The sequence below is a fragment of the Calonectris borealis genome, unplaced genomic scaffold (assembly GCF_964195595.1).
Source record: "Calonectris borealis unplaced genomic scaffold, bCalBor7.hap1.2 HAP1_SCAFFOLD_219, whole genome shotgun sequence".
Lineage (NCBI taxonomy): Eukaryota > Metazoa > Chordata > Aves > Procellariiformes > Procellariidae > Calonectris > Calonectris borealis.
The window spans coordinates 1-12,517 of record NW_027441604.1 but is presented as its reverse complement, the minus strand read 5'-3'; the positions used below and the strand labels follow the sequence as shown (position 1 = coordinate 12,517).

Here is a 12,517-nt window from a genome sequence, read left to right as displayed (position 1 = left end):
GGTGACACAGCAGCACCCACGAGTGACATGGCAGCACCCACGGGTGACCGGGCAGCACCCACGGGTGACCCGGCAGCACCCACGGGTGACCGGGCAGCGCCCACGGGTGACACGGCAGCACCCACGTGTGACATGGCAGCACCCACGGGTGACCGGGCAGCACCCACGGGTGACCCGGCAGCACCCACGGGTGACACGGAAACACCCACGGGTGACCCGGCAGCACCCACATGTGACATGGAAACACCCACGGGTGACGCGGCAGCACCCACGGGTGACATGGAGACACCCACGAGTGACACGGCAGCACCCACGGGTGACATGGGGACACCCACGGGTGACATGGAGACACCCACGAGTGACACGGCAGCACCCACGGGTGACATGGGGACACCCACGGGTGACACAGCAGCACCCACGGGTGACACGGCAGCACCCACGAGTGACACGGCAGCACCCACGGGTGACATGGGGACACCCACGGGTGACCTGGCAGAACCCACATGTGACATGGAAACATCCACGGGTGACACGGCAGCACCCACGGGTGACATGGGGACACCCACGGGTGACCTGGCAGAACCCACATGTGACATGGAAACACCCACGGGTGACCCGGCAGCACCCACGGGTGACCCAGCAGCACCCACGGGTGACATGGAAACACCCACGGGTGACCCGGCAGCACCCGTGGGTGACCGGGCAGCACCCACGGGTGACACCGAACCCCCGTGGGGGGAGGGGACCCCCAGAAGTCCCGCAGATGCCTCCAGCCGCCATGGGGGGGGGAAGGGGGGGCACCCACGGGTGCTGGGGACCCGCAGGACCCCACCCACGGGCCCGAGCCCGCCTCCCCCTCCCCCACTCCCCCCTTATGGGCCCGCCCCCTCCCCCCCCCCACTCGTGGGGCTGGACTCGCCCCTCCCCCCCCCCCCCCCCCCGGGGCTTTTTTCTACGCACTTTGGGGCTTTTTTTTCGGGGGGTTCTGATTGGTCCGTTCGGTTTTGTATGTTAATTTAAAGGCGGCGGAAGCTCCGCCCCCAATAAAGAGACTCCTGACAGCCCGGGGGCGTGGCCTTCCCCCCACCAAACCCCACCCCCGCGCTGGCCCCGCCCCGCCGCCGCGGCTCCGCTCAGCCCCTCTTGCCCCGCCCCGCCGCGGTGGCTCCGCCCCTCTGCGGTGGCTCCGCCCCGCCCCGCTCCTCCCGCCCCGCCCCTCCAGGGCCACCGCGCTGACCCCGCCCTGCGGCGCCGGCCCCGCCCCGCCGCGGTTGGCTCCGCCCCTCCAGGTTTCCTCCAGCCCCGCCCCGCCGCGGTGACCCCGCCCCGCTCCCCCAGCCCCGCCCCGTGCCTCCAGCCCCGCCGCGCTGGCTCCGCCCCGCCGCGCTGGCTCCGCCCCTCTGCGGTGGCTCCGCCCCTCCCCGCTCCTCCCGCCCCGCCTCCTGTCGCCAGCCCCGCCCCTCCAGGGCCACCGCGCTGACCCCGCCCTGCGGCGCCGGCCCCGCCCCGCCGCGCTGGCCCCGCCCCGCTCCTCCAGCCCCGCCCCGTGCCTCCAGCCCCGCCGCGCTGGCTCCGCCCCGCCGCGCTCCTCCAGCCCCGCCCCGCCGCGCTGGCTCCGCCCCGCCGCCGTGGCTCCACCCCTCTGGGTTTCCTCCAGCCCTGCCCCGCCGCGCTGGCCCCGCCCCGCTCCCCAGCCCCGCCCCGTGCCTCCAGCCCCGCCGCGCTGGCTCCGCCCCGCCGCCGTGGCTCCGCCCCGCCGCGCTGGCCCCGCCCCTCGCGGCCCTGCTGCGATCGTCCAGCCGTGGCTCCGCTCCGCCCCCCACCCCCCTCCGGCTCCGCCCCGATCGTCCAAGCCCCGCCCCGCTTCTCCCGCCCCGCCCCCGCCGCCCTAGCCCCGCCCCTTCCCTCCCCACCGCCCGCGCGCGCCGGCCGCCCCGCCCCGCCCCCCGCTCGGCTCCCATTGGCGGAGCCGCCGCTCCCAGCGTCCTCTCTTCCGGGCGGAAGCGGAAGTGCCGGCGGTGCGGAGAAGAGAGCGGAGGTGCCCGGCGGGGGGGGGGGCCGCTTGTGGGGCCACGGGGGGGCCCGGGGGGGGGTTGGGGGGCCGGGGGGGGCGCTTGGGGAGCGGGGGGGGCGCTTGGGGAGCGGGGGGGGGCGGTTTTGGGGCGGGGGGGAGGGGAGTTGTGGGGCTTGGGGGGGGGTTACGGGCACTTGGGGGGCTGGGGGGGGCGGTTGGGGGTGGGGGGGGCACTTGGGGGGCCCGGGGGGGGGTCACTGGAGCCCGGGGGGTGTTGGGGAGGGCGGGGGGGGGGGGAGGAGCTGGGGGGAGGGGGGGGAGGGGGGGGGGTTACTTGTGGGTCCCGGGGGGGTGCAGTTGGGGGGGGGGGGGGGGAGCTGAACCCGTGGGGCGGGGGGGGGTGGGGGGGGTGGGGGGGGGGAGGGGCTGAGCCGTGGGGTGCCCCCCCCCCCCCCCCCCAGATGAACCTGGAGCGCGTCTCCAACGAGGACAAGCTGGAGCTCTGCCGCAAGTACTACCTGGGTGAGCCCCCGCCCCATAGGGGATCCTGCACCCTATAGGTGCCCTATAGGTGCCCTATAGCGCTCCGCGGGCATTGCTAGTGCCCTATGGGTGCCCCGTAGCACCCCCAGCACCCTATAGCTCCTCACGGCTGCCCCATAGACACCCCACGGCTGCCCCACGGCTGCCCCATAGGGAATCTTGCACCCTATAGGTGCCCTATAGCGCTCTACGGGCATTTCTAGTGTCCTATAGGTGCCCTGTAGCACCCCCAGCACCCTATAGCTGCCCATGGGTGCCCCATAGGCAATCTTGGCACCCTATAGCTGTGCTATAGGGCTCCATGGGCATTTTTAGTGCCCTATAGGTGCCCCGTAGCACCCCCAGCACCCTATAGACACCCCACGGCTGCCCCACACCTGGCCTATAGGGAATCTTGGCACCCTATAGGTACCCTATAGCGCTCCATGGGCATTTTTAGTGCCCTATAGGTGCCCCGTAGCACCCCCAGCACCCTATAGCTGCCCATGGGTGCCCCATAGATATCCCATAGCTGCCCCCCGGCCGCCCCATAGGGAATCTTGCACCCTATAGGTGCCCTATAGCGCTCCACGGGCATTTCTAGTGCCCTATAGGTGCCCTGTAGCACCCCCAGCACCCTATAGCTGCCTATGGGTGCCCCATAGGCAATCTTGGCACCCTATAGCTGTGCTATAGGGCTCCATGGGCATTTTTAGTGCCCTATAGGTGCCTTGTAGCACCCCCAGCACCCTATAGACACCCCACGGCTGCCCCACACCTGGCCTATAGGGAATCTTGGCACCCTATAGGTACCCTATAGCGCTCCATGGGCATTTTTAGTGCCCTATAGGTGCCCCGTAGCACCCCCAGCACCCTATAGCTGCCCATGGGTGCCCCATAGATATCCCATAGCTGCCCCCCGGCCGCCCCATAGGGAATCTTGCACCCTATAGGTGCCCTATAGCGCTCCATGGGCATTTCTAGTGCCCTATAGGTGCCCTGTAGCACCCCCAGCACCCTATAGCTGCCCATGGGTGCCCCATAGGCAATCTTGGCACCCTATAGCTGTGCTATAGGGCTCCATGGGCATTTTTAGTGCCCTATAGGTGCCCCGTAGCACCCCCAGCACCCTATAGCTCCCCACGGCTGCCCCATAGACGTTTTTGGCACCCTATAGGTACCCTATAGCACTCCATGGGCATTTTTAGTGCGCTATAGGTGGCCCATAGCACCCCCAGCACCCTATAGCTCCCCACGGCTGCCCCACAGCCGCCCCATAGGGAATCTTGCACCCTATAGGTGCCCTATAGCGCTCCACGGGCATTTCTAGTGCCCTATAGGTGCCCCGTAGCACCCCCAGCACCCTATAGCTGCCCATGGGTGCCCCAGAGATATCCCATAGCTGCCCCCCGGCCGCCCCATAGGGAATCTTGCACCCTATAGGTGCCCTATAGCGCTCCACGGGCATTTCTAGTGCCCTATGGGTGCCCTGAAGCACCCCCAGCACCCTATAGCTCCCCACGGCTGCCCCATAGCTGCTCCACGCCTGCCCCATAGATAATCATGGCACCCTATAGGTGCCCTATAGCGCTCCATGGGCATTTCTAGTGGCCTATGGGTGCCCCGTAGTACCCCCAGCACCCTATAGCTGCCCATGGGTGCCCCATAGGCAATCTTGGCACCCTATAGCTGTGCTATAGGGCTCCATGGGCATTTCTAGTGCCCTATGGGTGCCCTGTAGCACCCCCAGCACCCTATAGCTGCCCATGGGTGCCCCATAGATATCTCATAGCTGCCCCACGCCTGCCCCATAGGGAATCTTGCACCCTATAGGTACCCTATAGCGCTCCATGGGCATTTTTAGTGCCCTATAGGTACTCTGTAGCACCCCCAGCACCCTATAGCTCCCCACGGACGCCCCACGCCTGCCCCATAGATAATCATGGCACCCTATAGGTGCTCTATAGCGCTCCATAGGCATTTCTAGTGCCCTATAGGTGCTCTGTAGCACCCCCAGCACCCTATAGGTCCTCACGGCTGCCCCATAGGGAATTTTGCACCCTATAGGTGCCCTATAGCGCTCCATGGGCATTTCTAGTGTCCTATAGCTGCCCCGTAGCACCCCCAGCACCCTATAGCTCCCCCCGGCTGCCCCACGGCTGCCCCATAGACGATTTTGGCACCTATAGCTGTCCTATAGCACTCCATGGGCATTTTTAGTGCGCTATAGGTGCCCCATAGCACCCCCAGCACCCTATAGCTCCCCACGGCTGCCCCATGGCTGCCCCATGGCTGCCCTATAGATAATCGTGGCACCCTATAGGTGCCCTATAGCCCTGCATAGGCATCTCTAGTGCCCTATAGGTGCCCCATAGCACCCCCAGCACCCTATAGCCCCGTGATGGCTCTGCCGTGGCACCCCACAGCCCCCCTATAGCTGCCCTATAGCCCCCCAGGGCCCCCCATAACCCCCCATAGCCACCCCCAGCCCCCCTATAGCCCCCCTATAGCCCCCCAGTGCCCCCCATAACCCCCCATAGCCACCCCCAGCCCCCTATAGCCCCCCTATAGCTCCCCGGTGCCCCCATCACTGCTCCATAACCACCCCCAACACCCTATAGCCCCCCTATAGCCCCCCAGGGCCCTCTGTAACCCCCCTATAGCCCCCTATAGCTCTCCTATACCCCCCAGTGCCCCCCATAGCTCCCCAGTGCCCCCCATAACCCCCCCAGCACCCCATAGCCCCCCCCATAGCCCCCCCTATAGCCCTCCTATAGCACTCCCAGTGCCCCCTATAGCACTCCCAGTGCCCCCCAGTGCCCCCCATAGCCCCCCTATAGCACTCCCAGTGCCCCCCAGTGCCCCCCATAGCCCCCCTATAGCACTCCCAGTGCCCCCCAGTGTCCCCCTATAGCACTCCCAGTGCCCCCCAGTGCTCCCCATAGCCCCCCTATAGCCCTCCCAGTGCCCCCCATAGCCCTCCTATAGCACTCCCAGTGCCCCCCAGTGCCCCCATAGCCCCCCTATAGCCCTCCCAGTGCCCCCCATAGCCCTCCTATAGCCGTCCCAGTGCCCCCCAGTGCTCCCCATAGCCACCCTATAGCACTCCCAGTGCCCCCCAGTGCCCCCCAGTGCCCCCATAGCCCCCCCATAGCCCTCCCAGTGCCCCCCAGTGCCCCTCTATAGCCCTCCCAGTGCCCCCATAGCTCCCCTATAGCACTCCCAGTGCCCCCCAGTGCCCCCCAGTGCCCCTCTCTTCCCCCCCCTTCCTGGGGCTTTAATTAATAAGGGGCCCCAATGACTGATGGGGGTGGGGCCAGCTGATGGGGGTGGGGCCAGCTGATGGGGGTGGGGCCAGCTTATGGGGGCGTGGCCAGCTTATGGGGGCGTGGCCAGCAGACGAGGGACTGGTCCAGCTGATGGGGGGACAGGTCCAGGTGATGAAGGGCGGGGCCAGCTGATGAGGGGGCGGGTCCAGCTGCCGGGGGGTGTGGCCAGCTGAGGGGGCGTGGCCAGCTGACGAGGGACTGGTCCAGCTGATGGGGGGACGGGTCCAGCTGCCGGGGGGGCGTGGCCAGCTGCCGGGGGGGCGGGTCCAGCTGCCGGGGGGCGTGGCCAGCTGACGGGGGGACGGGTCCAGCTGATGAAGGGCGGGGCCAGCTGACGAGGGGGCGTGGCCAGCTGACGAGGGGGCGTGGCCAGCAGACGAGGGACAGGTCCAGCTGATGGGGGGATGGGTCCAGCTGATGAAGGGCGGGGCCAGCTGACGAGGGGGCGGGTCCAGCTGCCGGGGGGCGTGGCCAGCTGAGGGGGCGTGGCCAGCTGACGAGGGACGGGTCCAGCTGACGGGGGGACGGGTCCAGCTGATGAAGGGCGGGTCCAGCTGCCGGGGGGGCGGGTCCAGCTGCCGGGGGGGCGGGTCCAGCTGCTGGGGGGGCGTGGCCAGCTGCCGGGGGCGTGGCCAGCTGAGGGGGGCGTGGCCAGCTGACGGGGGGACGGGTCCAGCTGATGAAGGGTGGGGCCAGCTGCCGGGGGGGCGTGGCCAGCTGATGAGGGACAGGTCCAGCTGATGGGGGGACGGGTCCAGCTGATGAAGGGCGTGGCCAGCTGCCGGGGGGGCGTGGCCAGCTGCCGGGGGGGGCGGGGCCAGCTGCCGGGGGGGCGTGGCCAGTTGACGAGGGACGGGGCCAGCTGACGGGGGGACAGGTGCAGCTGATGAAGGGCGGGGCCAGCTCTCGAGGGGGCGGGTCCAGCTGCCGGGGGTGTGGCCAGCTGAGGGGGCGTGGCCAGCTGATGGGGGGACTGGTCCAGCTGATGGGGGGACGGGTCCAGCTGATGAAGGGCGGGGCCAGCTGATGAGGGGGCGGGTCCAGCTGCCGGGGGGGCGGGTCCAGCTGCCGGGGGGGCGTGGCCAGCTGAGGGGGCGGGGCCTGCCGCCCTCCCAGGGGGCTTTGCGCTGCTGCCCTTCCTGTGGCTGGTGAACGTCCTCTGGTTCTTCCGCGAGGCCTTCGTGGCCCCCCCCTACGGGGAGCAGCCCCTGATCCGGCGCTGTGAGTGCCCTATGGGGGCCATAGGGGCCGTGGGGGGTATGGGGGCCATAGGGGGCTGTGGGGGGTATGGGGGCCATAGGGGCCGTGGGGGCCATAGGGGCCGTGGGGGGTATGGGGGCCATAGGGGCCGTGGGGGCCGTGGGGGGTATAGGGGGGTATGGGGGGTATAGGGGCCATGGGGGCCATAGGGGCCGTGGGGGGTATGGGGGCCGTGGGGGGTATGGGGGGTATAGGGGGGTATGGGGGGTATAGGGGCTATGGGGGGTATGGGGGGTATAGGGGGTATAGGGGCCATAGGAGCCATAGGGGGCTATGGGGGCCATAGGGGCCATGGGGGTATAGGGGCAATAGGGGGGCTATGGGGGGTATGGGGGCTATAGGGGCCGTGGGGGCCACAGGGGCCATGGGGGGCTATGGGGGGTATGGAGGGTATAGGGGCTATGGGGGGTATGGGGGGTATGGGGGGTATAGGGGCCATAGGAGCCATAGGGGGCCATAGGGGCCGTGGGGGGCTATGGGGGCCATAGGGGCCATGGGGGCTATAGGGGGTATGGGGGTATAGGGGCTATGGGGGGCTATGGGGGGTATAGGGGGTATGGGGGGTATGGGGGGTATAGGGGCCATGGGGGGTATAGGGGGTATAGGGGCTATGGGGGCCATAGGGGCTATAGGGGCCATGGGGGTATACGGGCTATGGGGGCTATGGGGGGTATAGGGGCTATGGGGGGTATAGGGGCCATAGGAGCCATAGGGGGCTATGGGGGGTATAGGGGATATGGGGGGTATGGGGGCCATGGGGGTATAGGGGCCGTGGGGGCATAGGGGGCCATGGGGGGGTATAGGGGCTATAGGGGCCATGGGGGGTATAGGGGCTATGGGGGCCATAGGGGCTATAGGGGCCGTGGGGGTATAGGGGCTATACGGGGCTATGGGGGGTATAGGGGCCATGGGGGTATGGGGTCTATGGGGGGTATAGGGGGTCATAGGGGGCTATGGGGGCTATAGGGGCCATAGGGTTATGGGGGGTATAGGGGCCATAGGGAGCTATGGGGGCTATAGGGGGTATAGGCGCTATAGGGACCATAGGGGCTAAAGGGGGCTATAGGGGCTATAGGGGCCATAGGGGGCTATAGGGGCCATAGGAGCTATAGGGGGCCATAGGGGCTATAGGGGCCAGAGGGGCTATAGGGTCTCCTGGGGGGGTCTAGAGGGGGTCTGGGGTGGGCAATAGGGGTTTGGGGGGGGCTATAGGGGGCTGGGGGGCCTATAGAGAGTCTGGGGGGGTCTATAGGAGCTCCTGCAGGGGTTTATAGGGGTCTATAGGGGATCTGGGGGGGGCTATAGGGAGGCTATAGGGGGTCTGGGAGGTCTATAGGGGGTCTGGACATCTATAGGGGGTCTGGGGGGGGCTATAGGGGTCTGGGGGGGCTATAGGGGGCTTATAGGCCGTCTGGAGGCGCCTGTAGGTGTTTGCGGGGGCTATAGGGGGTCCTGGAGAGGGACTATAGAGGACCTGGGGGGGGCTATAGGCGTCTGGGGGGGCTATAGGGAGTTTTGGGGGATCTGGGGGGGGCTCTAAGGGATCTGGGGGGGCTATAGGGGCTCCTGGGAGCCTCTATAGAGGGCTTTGGGGGTCTATAGGGGTTTATGGGGGTTTACGAGGGGGTCTGGGGGGGCTATAGGGGTCTTGGGGGGCTATAGGGGTCTGGGGGGGCTATAGGGATTGGGGGGGCTATAGGGGCTGCTGGGGGGGGCTATAGGGGTCTGGGGGGGCTATAGGGGCTGCTGGGGGGGGCTATAGGGGTCTGGGGGGGGCTATAGGGGCTGCTGGGGGGGCTACAGGGGTCTGGGGGGGGCTATAGGGGTCTGGGGGGGGCTATAGGGGGTGCTGGGGGGGCTATAGGGGTCGGGGGGGGCTATAGGGGGTTTTGGGGGGGCTGGGGGGTCTCTAGGGGGCCCCTGGGGGGCAAGGGGGGGTCCTGGGGGTCTATAGGGGGTCTGGGGGGGGGGGGTTGGGGGTGCTCGGGGGGGGTCCCCCCCAAATCCTCGCCCCTCCCCCCTCCCCTCTTTTTCTGCCCCTCCCCCACCCCCTTGATCCTCCCTGGGTGGGGGGAGGGGGCGATTCCAAGCCCTTGGGGGGGGGGGGGGTTGGGGGTTTTGGGGGGGATTTTGGGGTGCTGGGAGGGTCCCCCCAACTCCTGACCCCTCCCCCAATCCCAACCCCTCCCCCTCTTTGCCCCTCCCCCCACCCCCCTGATCCTCCCCGGGTGGGGGAGGGGAGGGCAAGATCGAAGGATCCTGGGGGGGGGGTGGGGTGGGGTTTTGGGGGGGATTTTGGGGTACGGGCAGGGTCCCCCCAACTCCTGACCCCTCCCCCTCTTTGCCCCTCCCCCACCCCCCTGATCCTCCCCGGGTGGGGGAGGGGAGGGCAAGATCGAAGGATCCTGGGGGGGGGGTGGGGTGGGGTTTTGGGGGGGATTTTGGGGTACGGGCAGGGTCCCCCCAACTCCTGACCCCTCCCCCTCTTTGCCCCTCCCCCACCCCCCTGATCCTCCCCGGGTGGGGGAGGGGAGGGGGAGATCGAAGGATCCGGGGGGGGGGGGGGTTTTGGGGGGCATTTGGGGTGCAGGGGGGGATTTTGGGGTACGGGGGGGTCCCCCCAACTCCTGACCCCTCCCCCAATCCCAACCCCTCCCCCTCTTTGCCCCTCCCCCCACCCCCCTCATCCTCCCCGGGTGGGGGAGGGGGGGAGATCGAAGGATCTTGGGGGGGGTGTGTGGACTTTGGGGGGGGATTTTGGGGTACGGGGGGGTCCCCCCAACTCCTGACCCCTCCCCCAACTCCTGACCCCTCCCCCTCTTTGCCCCTCCCCCACCCCCTTGATTCTTCTTGGGTGGGGGGAGGGGGCGATTCCAAGCCCTTTGGGGGGGGGGGTTTGGGGGGGGATTTTGGGGTGCAGGGGGGGGATTTGGGGGTACGGGGGGGGTCCCCCCAACTCCTAACCCCTCCCCCCTTCTTTTTCTGCCCCTCCCCCACCCCCCCGATCCTCCCCGGGTGGGGGAGGGGAGGGAGAGATCGAGTGATCCTGGGGGGGGGGGGGTGTGGGGGTTTTGGGGGGGGATTTTGGGGTGCGGGGGGGTCCCCCCAACTCCTGACCCCTCTCCCCCTCTTTGCCCCTCCCCCCACCCCCCTCATCCTCCCCGGGTGGGGGAGGGGAGGGGGAGATCGAAGGATCCGGGGGGGGGGGTTTTGGGGGGCATTTGGGGTGCAGGGGGGGATTTTGGGGTGCGGGGGGGTCCCCCCAACTCCTGACCCCTCCCTCTCTTTGCCCCTCCCCCCACCCCCCTCATCCTCCCCGGGTGGGGGAGGGGAGGGCGAGATCGAAGGATCCTGGGGGGGGGAGGGGGGGGGTGTTTTGGAGGGGGATTTTGGGGTACGGGGGGGTCCCCCAACTCCTGACCCCTCCCCCAACTCCTGACCCCTCCCCCTCTTCGCCCCTCCCCCCACCCCCCCCGATCCTCCCCGGGTGGGGGAGGGGAGGGGGAGATCGAAGGATCCTGGGGGGGGGGTGGACTTTGGGGGGGGATTTTGGGGTACGGGGGGGTCCCCCCAACTCCTGACCCCTCCCCCTCTTCGCCCCTCCCCCACCCCCCCCGATCCTCCCCGGGTGGGGGAGGGGAGGGCGAGATCGAAGGATCCTGGGGAGGGGTGGTGGGGGGGGGGGTGTTGGGGGGGATTTTGGGGTACGGGGCGGGGTCCCCCCCAAATCCTAACCCCGCCCCTCCCCCCCCCCAGACGTGCGGCGCTCGGCGCTGGGGCTGGGGCTGTGGGGGGTGGGGCTGGGGGCCTGGGTCGGGGTCTTCCAGAGCCGCCGGGCGGAGTGGGGGGCCCTGGGCGACTTCTTGGCCTTCACCCTCCCCCTCGGCACCCCCTGAGCCCCCCCAAATCCTGGGGGGGGTCCCCCAAAACCTTGGGGGGGGACCCCGGCTCCCCTAAACTTGGGGGGGGTCCCTCAAAAAGGTGGGGGAGCCCCCCCTAAAGTGAAAGGGGGGGGGGGCGGAGCGTGGTGGAGACCCCCCCGCTTGGGGGGGGGGAGGGGAGGTGAGGGGGGACCCCGAAATTTGGGGGGGGGAGGGGTTGGAAGTGGGGGGGGGGGGCCTGGAAATGGGAGGGGGGGGTGAAATGGGGGGAGGGGGCCGTGGAGGGGGGAGGGGCTGAAATGGGGGGGTGGGGGCGAAATGGGGGGAGGGGACCCCAAAATCGGGGGGGGGGGGGGGCCGAAATGGGGGGGACACGTGGGGGGGAGCCTGAAATCGGGGGGGGACCCCGAAGGGGGGGGGGGGCCAAAATCGGGGGGGGGGGGCGGAGACTTTGGGGGGGACCCCGAAATCTGGGGGGGGGACCCTGAAATGGGGGGGACCCCAAAAAGGGGGGGGGGGGGAGATCTGGGGGGGGAGGGGTTGAAATCGGGGGGGGGGGGGGGGACCCCGAAATGGGGGGGGGAGGGGGCACATGGGGGGACCCCAAAACCGGGGGGGGGCCCTGAAATGGGGGCTGGGACCCCGAAATGGGGGGCGGGGCCCCCCCCCCCAGGTGATCTCCTGACCCCTCCCCTCTCCCCCCAGGAGCGGTGACATCACGTGACATCGTGTGACATCACAGCGGAGCGCCCCGCCCCCCCCCCCACCTGCCCCTCCCCCTCCCCCATTTTGGGGCCCTTTCCCCCGATTTTGGGGCTCCCCGCAGCCCCTCCCCCCCCAATGAAGCCTTGGCCCCGCCCCCTTTGTCCTGTGCGTTCATTGACCCCGCCCCCGCGTGGGCGTGTCCCCGTTAAGCCCCACCCACCGCCCCCCATGCGTCAATCAAAGCTGTGGGAAGCGCTTTTATTGGGGGGGCGGGGCTTACAGGGGCGGGGGGGCGTGGCCCGAGGGGTGGGCGTGGTTAAGCCGGCGGGGGGGCGTGGTCAGCTCGCGGGGGCGGGGCCTGCGGGAGCTCGCTGACAGGCGTCCATTGGCTGGCGGGCGCGGTGGGCGGGGTCCGGGGGAGGCGGGGGCGGGGCTCGCGAAGGGCGGGGTCGAGGAAGGGGGGCGTGGCCGGGTGCGGTGGGCGGGGTCGAGGAAGGGGGGCGTGGCCGGGCGCGGTGGGCGGGGCTACTGGCGCTCGTAGATGAGGCGCAGGAGGCGGAGGCTGGGCCCATAGCGCTGCTGCTGCCGCTGCCCCGCCTCCTGCCACCTGTGACGTCATCGCCGCGTCATCGCCGCGGCCCCGCCCCTCCCCCCGCTGGCACCCTCCCCCTCCCCCCCCCTCCCAGTAGCCCCAGTTCGCTCCCAGTGCCCCCCCCATCCTCCCCAGTGCCCTCCCAGTCCCCCCCCAGTGCCTCCCAGTGCCCCCCAGTTACCCCCCAGCGCCTCCCAGTGCCCCCCAGTTACCC

The 12,517-nt window shown here is 69.5% G+C and overlaps 1 protein-coding gene across 2 annotated transcripts; it reads left to right on the top strand.

The window, feature by feature from the left end:
- The first annotated feature begins 1,925 nt into the window (after positions 1-1,925).
- Positions 1,926-11,865, top strand: LOC142077331 (gamma-secretase subunit PEN-2-like). 2 transcript variants are annotated; one of them, XM_075139401.1, is made up of 5 exons: positions 1,926-2,038; positions 2,476-2,536; positions 6,982-7,086; positions 10,882-11,106; positions 11,712-11,865. In XM_075139401.1, the coding sequence occupies exons 2-4, from the start codon at positions 2,476-2,478 to the stop codon at positions 11,019-11,021; spliced, it is 306 nt and encodes a 101-aa protein (XP_074995502.1). In that variant the 5' UTR covers positions 1,926-2,038; the 3' UTR covers positions 11,022-11,106; positions 11,712-11,865. The 2 variants fall into 2 exon arrangements, with proteins under 2 accessions (XP_074995502.1, XP_074995501.1); XM_075139400.1 differs by having other exon boundaries at positions 10,882-11,187.
- The last annotated feature ends 652 nt before the right edge of the window (positions 11,866-12,517 follow it).

Coding starts and splice junctions, on each gene's coding strand:
- LOC142077331 (XM_075139401.1), top strand. CDS start 2,476: ATGAACCTGGAGCGCGTCTCCAACGAGGACAAGCTGGAGCTCTGCCGC. Junction 2,537..6,981: donor CTGCCGCAAGTACTACCTGG/GTGAGCCCCCGC, acceptor CCGCCCTCCCAG/GGGGCTTTGCGCTGCTGCCC. Junction 7,087..10,881: donor GCAGCCCCTGATCCGGCGCT/GTGAGTGCCCTA, acceptor CCCCCCCCCCAG/ACGTGCGGCGCTCGGCGCTG.